The 19,893-nt window shown below is 31.3% G+C and overlaps 1 protein-coding gene across 1 annotated transcript in view; it reads left to right on the forward strand.

The window, feature by feature from the left end:
* LOC111034375 (fatty acyl-CoA reductase 1-like) overlaps positions 1–12,360 on the forward strand; it is a 33,961-nt gene extending 21,601 nt beyond the window's left edge. The window contains exons 6-9 of the mRNA XM_022315564.1: positions 2,711–2,903; positions 6,082–6,330; positions 11,526–11,786; positions 11,942–12,360. Of these exons, the coding sequence (XP_022171256.1) occupies positions 2,711–2,903; positions 6,082–6,330; positions 11,526–11,786; positions 11,942–12,059 (821 nt within the window). The 3' untranslated portion in view covers positions 12,060–12,360. The remainder of the gene's footprint in view (positions 1–2,710; positions 2,904–6,081; positions 6,331–11,525; positions 11,787–11,941) is intronic.
* The last annotated feature ends 7,533 nt before the right edge of the window (positions 12,361–19,893 follow it).

Below are 19,893 nucleotides of genomic sequence, written 5' to 3' on the forward strand. Positions count from 1 at the left end.
AACAGAAAGAAATCACGTCGCACGAATTTGAATAATATCCTAACCAAACATAGACAGCGTACACGACAAACAAATTATGTAAATTTACAAAAGCCGGCTGTAGAATGAATTTTAGGAAATATTTTTCAATCTTGCTGTACCCAAAGTGAATTCGGTTTCACGCAAGTCGGCCGAGTTGAGGACCGTATAAAATATAACCTCTGTCCGATTATTGTAATGTACCCGCCGGGTCGAATTTATTATAATTTGAATTTGCATTGTCGCGTTGTAATATTTGACACTACATCGTACGTTGATATGTCCGAAATAGATAAGTATTGGCTTTGGTTTGGTTTTAAGTGACTTGGTACACGACTTTTTGCTAACTGTATCCGGTAAAAAAAAAAAAATAATCGAATCAAACATGATAATATACATATCGACGATGTGTACCTGTGGTTGTAATAATTTGCATAATTCAACACTCCGAGTTCGACTTTATTCCTTGTATTAAGGACTAATTTTTTCCTAAACATTTTTTCACACAGGTCCATATAACTATACTTGAACTCCTGCTATACTCTGGGGCTGGCGGTATTTCCGGTAACACATACTGGATACCGGTATGGACGAATGAAATACCGACAGCCCTACAACACTCTATGACGGGCATGTGTGAAACTCGAAACTTTAACTGGGCCGAATGTATCCAATAGTTTACTATGCAGGTCGCACATTGAAATGTATATCAAAAAAAAAACATTTTATGGACACAATTTTTTTATTTCATTCGTCACTTACAACACGAAGAGATGGGTACTCATTCAATTTCAGTTTATCAGACTATAAAACACAGAAAACTATAACAAACTGTATTATTTTCTATAGCTTTTGGTATAGTTTAACTATCCCAAACATAATGTACGATACCAGCTCTTACCGACATACCCAGTTGTGACACAAAATGAAAGTTGTATAGATTGTTTTATTGAATCATTTTTACATTTTTTAATTGTTAATCGTTCACTGGTGTTTGAAGCCTCCATAAAAAAAGGTCGCGTGTTTGACATGCCTGCTCTACAAGTAGGTATAACGTGCATTGAGATGGATTCTATAAATAATTTCTGTTACCCATGAAACATGAACTACTTTTACCAGTAACTTACTAGTTTTTTTTTCTTAATTTATTTTATAACTATTGGCACAACTGTGTAAGAAAGAGGCGTATACATGTTTTTTTTTTACTTATTTTCCGATGAACAGTAATTGAAGGTAATGTTTGGTATTGTAACTTATAATTAAAATATTATTTTTTAGATACATTTCTATTTGGTATCTGCATCTAAAATTTTTAATATATTTGGTCCATTATTGATACTTTGAGTTTAACTTGCCTGGTGTAAATATAAATAGGTAACTTTATTTATATTATGTTTTGTACTTATGTGCAATGTGCAATGTCCTTAGGGGCGTAGCTAGGGGGGGGGGGGAGGTTGGTTTCATATCACACTCACCCTCCCCGTGAACGCATTAATTCGGAAAATATAAACACCAAGTGGCTTAGGGTATATAAAAAATATGTCACCATATATTATGGTTCTGTTTAAAATTCTGATAATATTGTAATAAAGATATATTCTGATTGCAACTTTTACGAATATTGTGTACAACACTCCTTCCAAAGGTCACAATATTTAAGTTTAAAATACCCCTCCCCCTAAAAATAATCCTGGCTATGCGCCTGTTTCAGTTTCTACATTACTTCCAGTATCGATGACGAATATAATAATTACGAGCCCATATTATATTGTGTTTTAGTTATATAGTTAGGATTCTGAATCTGAAATATTTCAGTGAAATCATGAAATATTTTTTTTTTTCTTTTGAACTTCAATATTATAGATGATTAGAAATGATTATTGATTTCACAACCAAAAAATAGTTAACGAATGACTATTTTCAACCAATGTTTACGAATTACTATCGAAATGATTATAAATTATGGGCGTTGACCATTGGGCCAATAGTTACCTATATAGGTACCGATTGAGCGAGTGCTTATTCCATAAAAAATGCCGCTTGGGCGAATGAGTATGAATAGGTGTACAGGGATTTGATTTATTCATTGCAAAAATTAAGTCACATAGTTACAAAATGCATACTGCAACAATAAAAATATATAATTGATAATGAACTCTTGATATCAAAAAGATATCGTACAAGTAGTAAAAGTGTAGTGATGATATTAGGCAAACTGCTTTGATAAAAAATGTCGGTATTACTGAAACAAAATCGTATACGATTTGCATAATAGAAATTATCAATAATGATCCATATTTTTAAAAACGTTTGCACGGACTTTTAATATTTTGGTCGGAATGATTATTAACCTTCGCTCAAACGACCGCAGCCCATAAGTATTATAGGTAGGCATTATAAATGATATTGTGTCATTTGTCCATTTGACTATTATGTATTATAGGTAGTATAAAAAATATAAGAACAGTAACTCCTAATAAATTATTCTGTATAAACCAACTTTTATAAATGTTCTATTGCTGTAAGTTTATGATTATACACTTTTAGATATAATACAAAATATTTAAAAACATTTTTTTGTCTAACACAAATGAATTATTTCAAGGAAATACATTTCATGAAAATTTAAAACCCTAGCTAAGTGTATTATACTATTATATTCCTTACGCTCAAACGTTGTGATCCATTACAGTTATATCGTCGGTCAATGACCCCGTCAAAGGATGGATAGATAATTTTAACGGACCAATCGGACTCATGATGGCATGCGGCAAAGGGATTGTTCGAGTGACATACGGCGATAAATCGATAGTTCCCGATTACATGGCCGTCGATATTTCCATAAAATCAATGATCGTAGCGGCTTGGCACAGATCTAAATCAAAGTAAGTACATATTATACGCAGTTATTCGACAGAATATTAATATTTGTGTTTGTCGAGTTGTAATTACTGTAGAACACGACTGTAAATGATTACAAATCTCCTTAGGCGGGTGGGTTTAGTCTGCGGGTGAGTACTTCAGAATAATTTGCCGGTCCAAAGTGGTAGGTGCGCAGGGAATGCTCTGGTTCGGTTTATTAAATATTTAAATCAGATTCCCCCTCACCACTGTATACAGCTGTGAAACAGCGAAAATTGTTTGACTAGAATAGACGAAAGTAACTTGGGCCGTTACCTCGGGTTAATAATGCTCGGAATTCAAAATTAGCCACCAAACGTCTTAATGTCGCAGTAGGCTTACATATTATTAGCAGGTATTAAAATGTCTTAAACTCCAGTGACATTGCAATTTAATTCGAGCGATTGTAAATAGAACTCGCCAATTATGCAGTGGACAGCTGGTGGGCAGTAAAAATGCGATTAGCGATTTCTAAAACGGATTTATAGTCAGCTACACCCGCATAGGTGGGTACAATACGTGATAGTAACGTATTACAGATTCGACAAGTGCCTTCGTAGCACCGAATAAGTGACTTTCTAAAAAAAAAAAAATACATACTACTTACCTATGCTTGACGTACAGTGTAAAAACATAAGATGAATCCAGATTTGAGATTTGTCGGACAAATCGAGAACGAATAACCAATAGGTACTTTCTTTCTTCGTGAAAAAATAATACAAATTAGATATTATGATTAAGAGGCCTGCACGCCGTGACCTGTTTTTTTTTTTAGCTCCATTTCGACAGCATGTACATTTCCGATTCTTCATATACTGTAATATACGTTATTTTGCGGATAATTTGCATAATTTTGCGGACTAATTTTCAATAGTTGCGTACAACTAGTTTTTTAGCAAAACTAAAAAAAACGGTTGACATGCCGATGAAATGTTGCAAAAAATTAAAAAATTAACTTTTTTCACTTTTTTTCATATCATGATTTTGCTTAAAAACATGCCTCCAACAGGAAAAACTCTCACGCCTTTTAGAACGATCTGATTTCGATATTTTTTTTTTAAAAGAAACACTTCTCACGATATAGGGTTTCGAATACTACCAATTTCTACGAGCTTTTGTTATTTTTACTATGTTTGATTTAAGGAAAAGGCAAAGTTCAATACGTCCTGTAGAAAATTTTCCTCAAACAGAAAAAAAATTTTAATCAAATCTGACCATTCTAAGGAGAATTTTTCCTGTAAAGCGTGTTTTGTGCAAAACATCACGTTTTTTATTTTTGGTCCGCGGTGCCGTTGACATGTGTGCGTGAGTAGATAGTTCGGTGGTTACAACTTACAAGCACACTCACCACTAATATCATTGACGACCAACACTAATGTCATGGGCGGCAGTAACTAAATTACTTGTTGCCTAAATATCGCCGCTAAATAAAGGCGCACGAGCAGGCCCCTTAAGTAGGTATTTACTACTAACTACTAAGATCTTCAAGACATAATAATGAAATCGATTTGTGGTGCACACATTATAACGTCCGTCTAAATAATTCAATGACAATATTAGACATTTTTATTTATCGATCTGGTATTAAGAGGATGTTACCCACACGTTATTGTTGTCTCCGTCTTACGGCCAACTTACGACGTACCAAATTTTCGTTCACTAGTTTGAACAGTGTGCCGCTAATTATTTTGATATTACAGTGAATTTAAGAATTATCAAACTTTTAGGTGACTATGCTTGCGCGTCGGCGGACTTTGGATATTTTCATTTTCAAGCGAGATACGAGGAGTACCTACGCGAAATAACACAAATCAAAAATGCTCATATCTCGCTTGAAAATTAAAATATCCGAAAATCCGCAGACGCTCAAGCACAGATAATGTTCTTACGCCACAACTTTGATCGCAGGTCAATGCGCTCCAATGTCAAAACTAACAGCACACCATTGAAAATAGTGAACGAAAATGTTCAATGTCGTTCGTGTGTAAGACGGACACAGCAAATGCATGGGGTAGAGTCCTCTTAAATATAAATTGGATAAACTGTTTTCGTCATGGGTATATTTTGAGCATTCGGATAAAACGGATATAGTAAATTACACCCGCACAGGTGGGTACAGTCCACAGACCATATTATTATACTAATTTATAGACGGAGTGTGTCGGGTCGGTGGGGCAGAGTGGTACGGTCGTGAGAATAATTAGTGTTAATATCAGATAATGCCATAATAGAAGTAAATGATGACAGAAATCGTAGGTATATTGTAGGTACACGTGGATGCGTTAAATGTGAATTATTAATTTTGAGAATTATTTCGTAAATTGTACATTAGAAATACAATTAATATTGTGTATGATGTGACAATTTATCAGGTATTTGATTGAAATTGTCCTATACACTACAAAAATTATATCATTATTAAAAAATGTTTGCCGCGATGCGGGCGGTTATTATAAAATAATAATCGTAATAATAATAATTGCGTATAAATTAAAATATAAAATACATACATGTGATGTCACTGGTATATATTAGGTGATTGCATTGTCTGTAGTCAGCCACCATACCGAGGGCTATATTATGAAAATAATGATCGTCTATAAAGTGAAATGAAATGCGATCGTAATGATATCACCTATGTGGTCATTGCAGCGCTTTCTTATGTTATGAACTATTGCTCTTAGAAAGTCTTCGACATTTGCTTATATTTATTTTGGTACTCGAAGTTAGTTATTATTACTAAGTTAGTTTATATAAAAATAGTTAACCCTATACATTCAACAGAAGCTATGCTTGCGGAAGGTATATAATTTTTTTTATTCAATTGTATGTATTTAATTGTATGTATAATATAATAAAAAAATTTAAAAAAAAAATTACTTTTATTTCGAGTAAACTGTTATAAATGCCGAAAGTTTCATCGTCTGAGATTTCTTTCCGCGATTCACTTCAGGTCTATGTTTTAATATTTTAAAGAAGTCGCATTGCTATTATGTTAATACAAGACTGTTATTTGCTCGTTAGTTATTACTCATTACATTATTATTATTATTATTATTATTATTATTATTATTATTATTATTACTATCGCACTCCATATCACCACCTGCCTATATAATTTATCTTATAATATTGATTCGTTTTATGTTTTTTTTTTTTCAGTTGGTTGGAGTTGGACGATGCCGTCCCCGTTTACAACAGTGCATCTGTATCGAAATCGGTGTCAAACAAAGAACTATTGGATTTGGGCATGAGAACTCTCGAACAATATCCATTCGATGAAATGTTGTGGCGTCCAACGATCAAGTTTACGACCTGCTTTTACTCCTACTACATCTCCACGATTATCGAGCAAGTCTTGCCGGCGATATTTTTCGACGCGCTCTTGGACCTGATTGGGAAACCGCACAAGTATGAAAACGTCTATCGACCCATCCACTATCGGCTGTTTCTATATTGTTAGGTGTATTGAAACGTTTAATATGTGTAAACGGAGGTCCGTTTTGGTTTCAACTCAGCTGACATCTGTTCACTTACTGCAGTGAAATTAAAAAAAATCATACAACTGTTCATACTTTTGAGCTGTTAACAACGGCCACCGATCAGAATGCATAGGTCACCGCCGAGTTTTCTGCGTGGTGGTGATGGGTTTGTGATGGCCGGATGGCCACCTGGATAAGTTATAATTAACTGTTTTCTACAGTATCCGCCTATTTTAATAACAATTTACAACAAGTAGGTTTAGTTACAACTTACAGACATTACGGGGAATGCCTTTATTGGGTTATTGGTGCTGCGGAGGATGGGTGAAGTAACTGGCCTCTGAAAGTGGTCAATAAATAATATACATTATTATTATTATAATCATGGTGTCATAATCGTTGACAATTTATTCACATTTTGTGTATCGGTTTTTGGACGTAAAGTTTGAGAAAGAACGACGTACCGTCGTCAATTTGAGTAGAAAATAATCGTAGGTACACGTTTTAGAATTTGTAGGGTTTGCCCCAAGTACATACGACTTTACGGTAAACGATTCATTATTTACACAGCCGTTGGAAAATTATTCGTCGGGCCAATAGTGGTAAATAACATTTTAGTAAGAACTATTGAACTCAATTTAATCGTTGAATTACGTAGAAAACTTATCGAAGTTACATGCTTACATATCCTATACCCTGGGGTCGAAAACCAGCCAATCGCTATCGACTGGTCGATCTTTAGAGGAGGAGTATCGGTCGATCGTATTAAAAGTTCATTATACCAAAATCGGTTTATTAAGTGCGTATAAACATTTATGAACATTTATTGTTTTTTTACTTTACAAATAGAAGAGAAAAATCTAATTCTGACTTCAAACCCTGGACCATAAATATAACACGAAACGGGAGCGCTGTAGACGGTACCGAGAATTCCGAGAATTTTTTTCTTTCTGTTATTACAGACATAATGTTAAGACACCAGCATTTTTTACGACAGCTCACAAGGTTCAAAAATTTGAGTTTGCCTTGGTGTAGACTTACAAACACCGGTATACTTATGCGTGGAATGTTGTGGGTGGCTTTTTCGCGAGTAAAACAAAAAGACAGCTTAAAAATGCTTTTACTAAAATAAAATTCTCGTCACACTATTAATATTGAGAGAAACATTAACTAATATACAGGCTGCTCTGTAACATCGTCATGTACAAAGCATATAGTCATCAACGAGATGACGATCTTTCGTTGATGAAACCCATTTTTTGGACACTCCAGACGACTTGATCACCATTTCAACCTCGCCTTAATTCATCTTGACTGCCTTGATCAAAATAATCGTAAATATTTTTAATCCCAGCGCTAAAGATTTTTTGTTGTTTCGTTATTCGAAAAATAACGTAAGACATTGTAACAAATATATTATGTAGAATTATGGAATTATAATACTGCCGTTTGGTGTTGAAATTAAAACAAACGCATTTTGAAAAACTGAACCCGAACTGAGCTCGGTCACTCGGTACTAGTTATAAATAATCATGCTATGTAATTCACTATGATAGTAACGTATTACAGATTAGATAGGTGCCTTCGTCGCACCGAATTAGTGACTTTGTAAAAAAATAATTCATACCTACTATATCTATCCAGGTAGCTAAATATGAAGTATAGTGTAAAAAAATACGATGAATCCAGATTTAAAAAGATTTATCGGACAAATTGATAACAAATAAATAATAGGTGCTTTCTTTCATTGCGAAAGACAATACAAATTAGATATTGTTGAGTATAGCTACAAATCCAAGGTCTTCATAACAAAATAACGAAATCGGTTTGCGGTGCACACATTTCGTCCGTCTGAATAATTCAATGGCAATGTTTTATTTATAAATCTGATATTAATATAAAAAATAGGATACATTTTTTTCGCTACAGGTATTTGAGATTGGCCAAATCGATTTTCTCGGTGCAAAAGTATAATAATTGTTTGGACTTTTACTGTGCTGACTATAGTCTATTATGCAAGTTTTTACAACTCAAAACTTTTTGTAGGATCAACCTAAATCGTATAAGAAACTACATCACAGATACATTAAAGTACAGAAATATTGTTGATATTATTTAGACTAGGTATGAGTTTACGATAGAATTTTACATTAAAATTAAAATTATTAAAATTAATCGGGCACTTAAAACTATTTAAATGATCAAGATATCCTAGAATATTATCATTCAAAAGTTAAAAAATTAAATTAGTACGCCTTAATTTTTTAATAATTTTGGCGTATAATATTACGAGTTATACATTTTAGGTGCATGCATAATTATCAAATGTTTTAATTTCGCATCATACGTCATTCGGTTTATGATTTGTAAAATGATAATATGCTTTTATCATGACCTTGGTCCAGTGGTATTAATGGTCACATAGGTACATTCGTACACGACCTAAAGCCATGGCCCATATATCGGTACATAATTGTATATACATATAACAACCTGAGAATTTTAAATTTAGTTGTTTCGCAGAAATCGCTCAAGCTCCGTGGAAAACAAGATTTTGTAGATTTTTTTTTTTAAATTGCACATTACAAAATTAATATTTGCAATACGATTCTATTTTCAGTTTCTTATTTTATGAACCAAAAAAAAAACGTAAGCTCTGAATCCTTCATTTACATACTTCGTGAATTCCACAAAATATAGGAGTTATAAATTATGCTAAGGACGTTTATATGACCGTAAAAACTCTAAAAAAATATCAAAGTATTGTCACAAAATAATGAAATATGGCATTATAAATTGCATTGAAAAATAATGTATAAATAATATTATAATGTAAAAGTAATTAACCTGACGCTTTGTTTTTGTTGTTTCGCATTCAATTTAATTTTAAAAAAAAGCAAATTTAACTGCAGACTATAGCAATAGGAATATTATTTTTGATTAATATCATTACAAAGGTACACTCTATACGCCGATTTAAACGATGAGAATTTCCTTGAGGTTTTTGAATATGATCTTAGGTGGATTGCCAGATAACGAATTTTCGTAAGATGATGAAACTTTGTTTGTCGTCTACGGTAGTAATGAGGACACAGTGCACACTGTACATTAAAATTTATCAATTAATTAGTTTTTTTTTTTATGGTAAAATGATTTTTCAAAATCTGTACTTTTTTACTGTTTTTTTTTTTTTGTAATTGTATACATTCCTGCTAAGGCCTAGTTACAAATTAATGCATCTGACTCTATGTCATACGAACCGAATTTTTTTACCGTTTTGGTCTATTATGTGCAAGACTACAAGAAAAAAAAGAAAATTAAAAAGTCATAAATTATAAAGCATAACTATAGTCTATATATAAACAATATTCAATGAGTAGTACCACTTGACATTCTTATAAAAGTTGTACACGTTGATCGTTGACATTGGCACAATTTTTTGAACCAAATAGGTACGACGCCTATACCACTGCAATATACCTATGGAAATAGTAAAAGGTTAACATTATCGACAAAACCCAATATATACAAAAATGTATTCGTTTTGTTAAACTATGAGTACCTATGATTTGCAAATTAAAATGAGATGCTGTTCCGCAAACATTCAGTTCAAGTTTAAAACACACATTTTGATAACATTATAATATGTTTATGCTAAATATTATTGTATCGCTAGTAGTTTTGTAATAAGCTACAATACATTTAACACTCGAACTAGAAGAATTAACTGTACAAAATATATTAAATAGTTATGTGGACCGTAAACAAAACAAAAACATCTCATTCACATTTTTAATTTTATTCATTGCGAATTACAAATAACAATACTGATATAACTTATTCAATTAAAACGTATTAGAATATAAGACATAAATGTAAAATAATCCCGTACCTTTCACTAACATAATTATTAATATTGTGACACAAAACGAGGGTTGGCATGATTTTTTTTTATTCATTTATTTTTACAATTAATTTTTCATTAATATTGCTATCCGTGGGAAGAGTAAAAAAGTTAGGCGAGGGACACGTATTTGACAGGCCTGTTGCAGCATATTATGGAGAGGCATGATTAGGAATTTTCTCCAGTGGTTGGGGTGGGGGGATTCATTTTTAGTAAAAATATGTGAGCCCCAAACAGTCATACCATTATCTAATATATGTTTAAACTCTATATGAAACTGAATTTTTTAAAAGGATGTCAGTCCAATATTTTTTTTTCTCAGATAAAATAAGAAATAATTAGCATTCACGTAAAATTGTTTTTACGATTTTTGACTATTCCAAGAGTAAAATCACCATAAAAATAAACTGTGTTACAAGTAGTTTTAATTAAAATTACACTGTTTTGAGACAACTTAACAATTATTTTGGACTAGTAGATAATGTGTTAAACCTTCGAAAATATTAGTTTTTCCATTTTTCGTACTCGAAGATTTTACTCTAGAATTCGTGTGTCTAAAAATGTGTGAACGTTTTGTCTGAGTTGTGCGTCCCGCCAGATAGAGAGAAACAAATACCTAGCGAGTTGTCATCCTCAAATTATATTGTCTATACTACTAAATACAGTTTAATAAACAATTATATTGACTATAAATTTATGGTATTATATTTTATAAGTTGTAACTATTATAATTAAAATTTAACAATGTTAAATTGGTATTTAAGCGGCTTTTAATTGAATAGTCTTATAAGACTATAGAGACAATTTTCTTAGTTTTTTAGAATTTGGAAATATCATCTATTGCATCTCTATGATTAACATTATAATGTTCTATAAACAGCCAACATAAATAATACAATTTAATATGGTCTGCCCCAAACACACTACATCTAATTAATGTTATATTGGTCCTACATCAAAACTAAATTGCCCTTACTTAGTACCTAATACAATTTAAAAATCATAATTTTCTTTTTGGTTTTAAAAATATTATTTTAAGTTTGAACTGTCGCTATAACTATAATTTGATCAAAATTTCAACGGTAAATAAAAAAAAGTTTTGGAGGTATGTAATAGCCACCCCCCCCCCTTGAATTACGCTCCTGGTCGCATAATATTATTAGTTATTATTTGAAGATAATTTTTACTTCATAAACCGATACACCTTTTTTCCGTTTTAGACGCTTGTTACCTTTGCAACAAAAAATCTACGTGATAACGATGGCATTGTCTTACTTTACCACAAAATCTTGGAAATTTGAAAACTCAAAGTTTTTGGGATTAATCGATAAGATACCAGACGTGGACCGCAAAGAGTTTGACTACGATTTCAAAGATATAGACATCACCGAGTTCATAAAAAATGCGACGATCGGCTCTCAGAAGTATCTGTTTAATGTCGACGAGTCAAAACTACCGTTTGCCAGAAAACTATTTAACCGGTAACACGTCATTGAAATAATGAAATAATTTGATAGGATTTCATCTCAGAAAATATATATTAATAAACACATTTAATTATATTATATATTAAATATAATATATTCATTGCGAGAGTTTTGATTTAATACAATTTTATTTGAACATTCATTTTCAGATTTGTATGGATGGACAGAATCTTAAAAGCATTCGGTGCAACAATTTTGGTATTTGTTTTATTCTATTTTAATATCATACCAAGGGCATTCCTCCCAAATATATTATGTTGTTTTTAATTAGTTTAGTCGAATTCGTGTTTTAAGGATTGCAACACTTGTCGGGAAACGTATTTTTTCATATTTATTTAATATAGTATATGTGTGTAACTATTCGGTTGATTGATCGTATGATTGTTCTTGTTTTTCGTTTAAAAATATTGTTATAATAATAAATACCTAGCCGTGGATGTAATAATTAAGTGTTCTCAATAATTAATTGAAGAACTCGTCGGTTCGACATCGAAACGTCTTCAATTCACACTAATTGCCAGAAATATAGTCGTATTAACAGTAAGAAATAAGAATCAATGTTATAATAGCTTGTATTTTTTGCTTTTATTTATGTTAATTTGTGTTATTATTATCTAAAATAAAATAAATATTAGCTTATGGAGTACCTACGTATGCACCTACCCACAGATAGCTTGTTGTGACATCAAATTCCATGACTTCAGTAGGAATTTATTTGTCCGAGAAGTATGTGAAGGCCGTCAGGGAAGGTGCGTTTTTAGTGCAAAAACATGTCTTACGGGAAAAACTCTCGAGCCTTGTGGAATAGTCGAATTTCGTTAATTTTTTTTTTTTAGTTAAAAGAAGAAAACATTTTTCAGGTCGGACCAAAGCTCGATTTTCAAAACTATAATTATAAAAGCTCAAATATGCATTTGAATAATGCTCAAATCTGGTTCTTTTTCAAACTTATTTTTCTAGCACTATAATTTATGCACTAGTAAAATTAAAATTAAGACTGAAAAAAATTTATCTTCTTTTAAATAAAAAAAAATAAATCAACGAAATCTGACCATTCTACGGGACGTGATGAGAGTTTGTCCAGTGAAGTCATTTTCGTTGATACACCGCACCTATCAACCCCCTCCCTAAATAGGTATCGGGCAGTGAATTAATGTAAAAGCTATTATAATGTGTAGACACTAACTTACATATGAAATATTATTTTCAAATTTTCGAATTTCATACAATGGCGGCAAATTGGCAAAAACGGCACAGACACCTCTGAGCCGCAACTGAATGAAAAAACTTACAAAGCACCTAAGTTTATAGCTGATATTATTCAGTGAATACCGTTCAGTAAATACATAATACAAGTTTATAAAAAAAAAAAAAACAGAGGGAAAGTAAGGTAAACGCTTTGTTGTACGGTATAGCTAGGTGTGATGTACCTCGTTAGTGGTATAACTATAAGTAACTGTAATGTATGAGTTATTTAAATTTGATGATAAATCATCGCACACGGAAAACGGTTCTGGGCGAAGACGGTCTGCCACTGCATATAACTACTATATTATTGGTTATAAAATAGTGGTACGGCTATATAAATAAATAAAACTATTATTTATTTACAGTGAAAATACATTTTACTGTTACAGTCGCACTTGGTTAACTCAAAGTCGATGGGCAAAACGTTCGAGTTAAAAAAAAAAAAATCGAGTCATTTAAAAATAATACGATAATCGACAATTCTAAAAACCGAGAAAAAGTATTCGAAGAATCGGCGATTTCGGGTTGAAAAAATGTTCGAATTGGCCAAGTTCGACTGTAATAAATAATAATATAGGGTAGGTTCAAAAACAAAAAAAAAATTTGAAAATCACTGAGTAATTTTTACTTTCACCCACAGAATATTAACGAGATCAAATTCTCTACCAGAAACCACTCTCAAAGAATAAAAAAAAAAATGTTTAAAAACAATAACCAGGCAACCACTCTGCTGCACAGTACAGTAACTATATTGTAGGTGTTGAGTGCATCTACACTATCGTCATTGAGTAAGTCACCCCAAAATGTTCATAAAACATGCGACATGAAAAAGCTGGTGAGTTGGTAACTGCCAGCTGTACATTAGTTGTCTAAGGCAGCGTTTCCCAAAGAGTGTTCCGCGGAACCTTAGGGTTCCGTGGGACAATGTCAAGGGTTCCGCCAGATGTATGAGATTATTGAGATTATTGTGTTTATTTAATGTTTGTTATTTAAAACAATTCTGATTGAAAATTGTTTTTAAACTAAGTTTAATAATGAAAATTCATTAACAGTATCAATAAAATATTATTTAGACTTGAGAGTTTATAGAATAGATTGTCCTTTTTTTATTTAGAAAAATTGAAGTTGAGTTGGATTAGACATTAGGGTTCCGCGAAACACAAACAATTTTTTAATTGTGCCGTGGTCGTAAAAGTTTGGGAACCGCTGGTCTAAGAAACCACTGTGATGGATATGTTAAATTTGAATTCAACGATAAAATTATTGCATACATACGAAAAACGATTCTGTGCGAAGACGAGCTGTCACGAGGTTCCATTGCTGTATGATATATTCATATTTTACCGATAATGATATTACGACTAAGCTAGCAGGTTGAATACATTTTTTTTTAAACTTCGTGAAAAACGTTGTATTGACATTTATAGAGGAAAAAACTAAAAACGTCAAAAAATACCTGAAAATAAGTTGAGATATTTTGAAAAATGTACTATATTTTGTAGAAAATACTTATAAAAAACGTTTGGGGAAAATGTAATTCTATCCTAACTATCTAAGGTATATCTTTTCTTTTGGTTTTATATAGGTACACCGAAAACAACATTATTTATTTATGTATATATTCAGTTATTTATTCGTTCATTAAATTATTATTTTCAAAAGTACTGAGAATTTTTTAACCCCCGAACTCTAAAGTATACCAACTACGTTTAGAAATTTTCTACCCGATTTGCATGCGCTCTCTGTCCACACTCCATTTTCGAATATCGCTATACTAATGAACTATCTATTTACTATGCATTATTGTGAACAGAAACAACTGACAATTGAAATAACTTTTGTTCCTATCAATATTTAAGCGTTGTTTTTAAAAAATAATTCATAGACGATTGCGTTACAAGTACAGTATACATTTGTTCGTTAATTAGTTCCTAGTTTAGGTAATATACAAATTCAAACGATCACCACTTACCCATATACACGTGGCTATCCAATATATAAACAATAATATACATCATGGTGATTATTTTAAAGTCATTATATACTAGTTTTTCATGTTACTAGTGGAGCAATCTTTTATCCATAGGCGGATAATTGGTCACATCCATGAGGGAGGGGGGAGGAGGGCTTACAATTTTTACCTTATCAATTACCTAGCGTAAACACCCATTTTCAGACACTTCACCGTGGGTGCTGACTAGTAGCTACTCCTACTTTATTCTAGACGAGGCACCAAATATGGTATAGGCAATTGGAACACAAATTATTAAATTATTGATGGTTACTAATCGTTTATTTTTATTTTGATGTTATATAAATCTATTGCTTTGTGCAAATATACCAACAATTGTATCGGTATTAATAGATTTGGATAAACTTTTTCCTGTACACAAAATTAAGGTGTTGTTGGTATTGAAGAAATCAAACACTTTAGCGTTTGTGGAATTAATTATAATTTAAAATTAGTTAACACAGTACACATAAATCAATAAAAATTATAAATAGGTAGGTACTTCCGGTCTCGCCCAGCTCTAATTACAATATCATTGATACATTTCTTCGTGGCACATGCGCAAACGCCGTTGTAGTACCGTAGAACATCGTATTAATAAGTTATATCTGCCGTTGGAAACTGGAACGAAGAAAACTGGAATACTCGAACATCACTTTAAACCCTGGTTATATACCAACTCAGATAACCATGTTTCTATTACAAATTAAAAAAATTAATTCTTACGAATAATTATTTGACGAATTCGTGCAAAACGTTTTGATTATTTTTTACAATTGTATCATACTATCATATGTACCTATGTTGTAAGTAAAACAGTGATACTAAAACCGAGGGGCTCGATTACGTTCTGTGAGAGGGCTAAAGCCCCCCCCCCAAGCCCCCTTCAAAAGAGGATACCTAATACCATGACACTTCGCACTGTTTCAATGATATGATCATCTATACCTATCTTAAATAGATAGAAACCTTCTATTAACTTATTAACTAGATACTCACTTCGATTTTTTTACATTGAAATTCTAGGAACAATATCCAAAAATTAAAAATTCAATACATTTATTATTGAAAGAAAAATTTGGGGCGACATGCTTGGTGATTACTATGGTGCGGATTTGTATGTATTTACATGTATAAATGTATTTGTCGCGAATGATAATATTCGAATGATTCCTTTACAGAAATATGTTACAGGACTATTTGATTATTTTAAGCCGTGGTTGATATTACATATTTTCACATATTTAATCTTAATTACATATTTTACTCGCGTTACATATTTATGTTAAATATTGAGCTGGTTACAAAATTAATAATGTATCGCCGTTTTATATTATGCGTTATCTTCTCCGGGTTAAATTAGATCAGAATTTTCCGAAGTTGATTTTTTGAAATCAACTATAAAAAAAAATTTTCCTCAAAGCACCCAGTCGTGTAAATTTATTTAAAGAAAATTACCCCCAAACACCTCTTCCCCCGGAGACAGTGATAACTCGCCGGGGTACTTGCAGGTTATATGCTGCTGCATATTGTTGAGACAATTATAGAGTCATTGAAAATGTGATTTCCAACTTGAAATAGATGTCGTTCAGCATCCCAACTCAAATGAATAAATACTTGATTCGAATGTACTCCTAATTAATGTTAATAAAATAGTAATAAAACGTAGTGTTGTATAATTTATATTTACCTACTTATTTGATATACTAATTTTATAATTTTTTTTTGCATATTATCTTGTATTTTTAATTAAATATTTGGAGAAAATTAAATACATATTTTTGAATTTTTAATACATACAAATCCGCACCCTAGTGATTAGTCTGCGCATATTACAGAGATCGTGTGTAGGGCAGTAATTCAATAAACCGGCGGATGTTGAGATTTGTACTGACAAATAAGACAATTGCACTATGTAATATCTTCATACTATTATATATGATATATATATTACTTATGTTCAGTTTACCTTTATGGTTATACTAAAAAGTAAAACATTGATGTGCAAAAGAAATGATTGTTTTATTTTTTATAAACATTTGTTTACTTTTTTATTAAAATTAAAAATACTATGATGTAGGTACCTAGCTGATATTCGAGTAAAAACTATTTTGTGATCTATATAAGCGTTTAGCCGTGTGTTAGCTTAGCGTAGGAAAAATGAAAATAATTGTAAAATAAATAGTGAAAAACAAATAAAAAACAATGAATTCCCAACGTAAAGTTAAACAATATTTAACTACCATAAATCAGTTTATTGATATTGTGTAAAAGTAAATAAACGTGCCCCTGTGTATCACGGTTTTATAAGTATATTATATGAGAATTGGTAATATTGACTTTTATACTCAAAGCCCGGGTACAATTATAGTACAATATAAAAATAATGATACTAAATAATAACCGACGTACAAGACTGAACATTATAATTAGGACAATTAGGTAGGTACGTACAAAACATGTACAATCATTATAATCGTACTTAATTATTATTTAGGTTCCCATAAATTACAATATTACAGATTGAGCATTGCACCTACTAAGTACCTGATACCCATTTATCATAAGGTAATCAATTTTCTCGCGGTCGTACTGTATTTTTAAACTAATTAATTTCGACAGTTGGTTTATCAAAGATCAACACAATATATTTAGAATAATGGATGAAATCGGTCTGAACTACTCTTCTTATCAATGATTTGAGAAAAAATAACAAAACGAAATTATTTCAAAAGATTGTGTAATTTATTGCTATAAGTTGTGTAATTAGTTTGAAACTTAGACTGCCCAGTTAAATACTAATCGTTAATTAGTAGGTAATGTATAATCAGTGGTAATAACCAATAGGTACCCACGTAATATTACATATATTTATTATTTTGTGTGATATAACTCGCATTATAATATAATGTTTTTTGTCTTTTTTTTTATGAATACAAAATATGTTGTAAGTGCACGTTTTTTTAAAATTTTTTTTTTTAGATCTGTCTATATATAGAACAATAATTTTTAATCTTCATTACTAATTATATGCTTTGGATAGTACGTATAACAAAAAGTTCATTATATTTAGTTCCATTTTTGAATTGCTATAACAGTTCAAACTTTAAAATCGTTCTCCTGAATGGCATTTACAACATGTGTGCCATCGATACTGTGCATGTTTATCCGGTACGGTCAGTTCCGTCCTTAGATACTCTTTGGGCATCGTTCTTTTTAATTTGTTTTAGGGCCACTCATCCGAAAAATAAAATCGGAAATTTGGTTTCAGAACTATTTATGTTGTTTCATAACATTTACAAATTTTAGTTTCACAGTGGACAAAGGAGTTACTTGGGAATAATGTACCTGCGATGTAATTAATATGTAATATTACCAGGGCTCAGGACTTAATGTGCCTGGAATCTTAAAAATATGCTCATTCATATGCACCGAAAAAATATCAAAATATGCGCTTAAATATGCATTTATTTTTAATTAAAAAAGACGTGGAAAAACATATCTTGTGCATATTACTAAAAAAATTATATTTTATACACACTATATAATAAAAAAATAATTGGATTTTTTAACACTCAGCAGCTTCATTACCTAGCAATTAAAATCATTTTATAATTATATTGTAGTTGTATTAGTTTGTTTAATCCAGTGGCGCAACTAGCACAAAAGCTTAGGGGGGGGCTATAGACCCACCTCAATATTATACCAAAAGTAACCCGTGGAGGGCTATGCCCCCCCCCCCAACACCATCTTAAAATTTAAACACCATTAATACCAACATTTACTTTTAATTATATATTTTATATGCATCGTGAAATAATTATTGACATTTGACATATTATATAAGATTCATTTTTCTTTTGTTGATTGCTGTGAATTGTTCCAAAATGACCTCGGGATCAATTTCTATATCTTTTTCAATATTTAATATCGATAAATTACAAAATCTATCTTGCTAAATTGTAAATCTTAAGTACGTATTTATTCGCCTCATAGCAGAAAATGAACGCTCTGATGTTACAGAAGAAATTGGTAATATATTAGCAACTTGAACCATCCTATACAAATTTGGGAATACTTTTTTAGATAAATTTTCCTGAATTACACTAAAATTATCTGTTTTTTCATTATTGCAGTATGAATTTTTAAAGACAGCCATTTCATTTTTGAGATCACATTTATTAATTTCAAATAAATCCTGAAAAAGACATTAAAATTTAAAATATTATTTTAATTTGTCTAACTGTATCAGTTACTAAAAAAATATATATAGTGTACCCGTAAGTCGTAACAGATTTTCAGTGATAATCGCCAATTAACCAGTGCGTACATAATACGAACGATAAAAACTTGTATCATAGAAAAGATGAAATATGTCGAGTATAGGACTATATTAGCCACTATTTATAGAAAGGTAGGCAATATAAAATAATTTTAAACTTTAAAAACTTTCCAAAAAAAAAAAAAAAATACAGCTGAATTTTTAAAAGTTAATTAATATTTTAAGAATCAATTGATTAATTTATTTTGGGGGGGCTATTAGAATTTTGAAGGGGGGGGGGGCTAAGCCCCCCCAGCCACCACTAGTTGCGCTTATGGTTTGATCATTTGTTGGGTTCTTGTATTGAACATTTCCCTCCGTTTAATCTTTTTCATATGTCTTACTGTTTGTATATGTTGTATTACACTAGATCGCCGTTCATATTCTACGTTAATTTCACATATTTTGCAAAATAAAATTCTTCCGTCTGCGGAAAATACATTACCCCAAATTCCAGCACGAAACTCCTCAACCGACTAATTTGAGTTTATTAAATATAATATTGTATTATATTATAATAA

This window comes from Myzus persicae, unplaced genomic scaffold (genome assembly GCF_001856785.1).
Source record: "Myzus persicae strain clone G006 unplaced genomic scaffold, MPER_G0061.0, whole genome shotgun sequence".
Taxonomy (NCBI): domain Eukaryota; kingdom Metazoa; phylum Arthropoda; class Insecta; order Hemiptera; family Aphididae; genus Myzus; species Myzus persicae.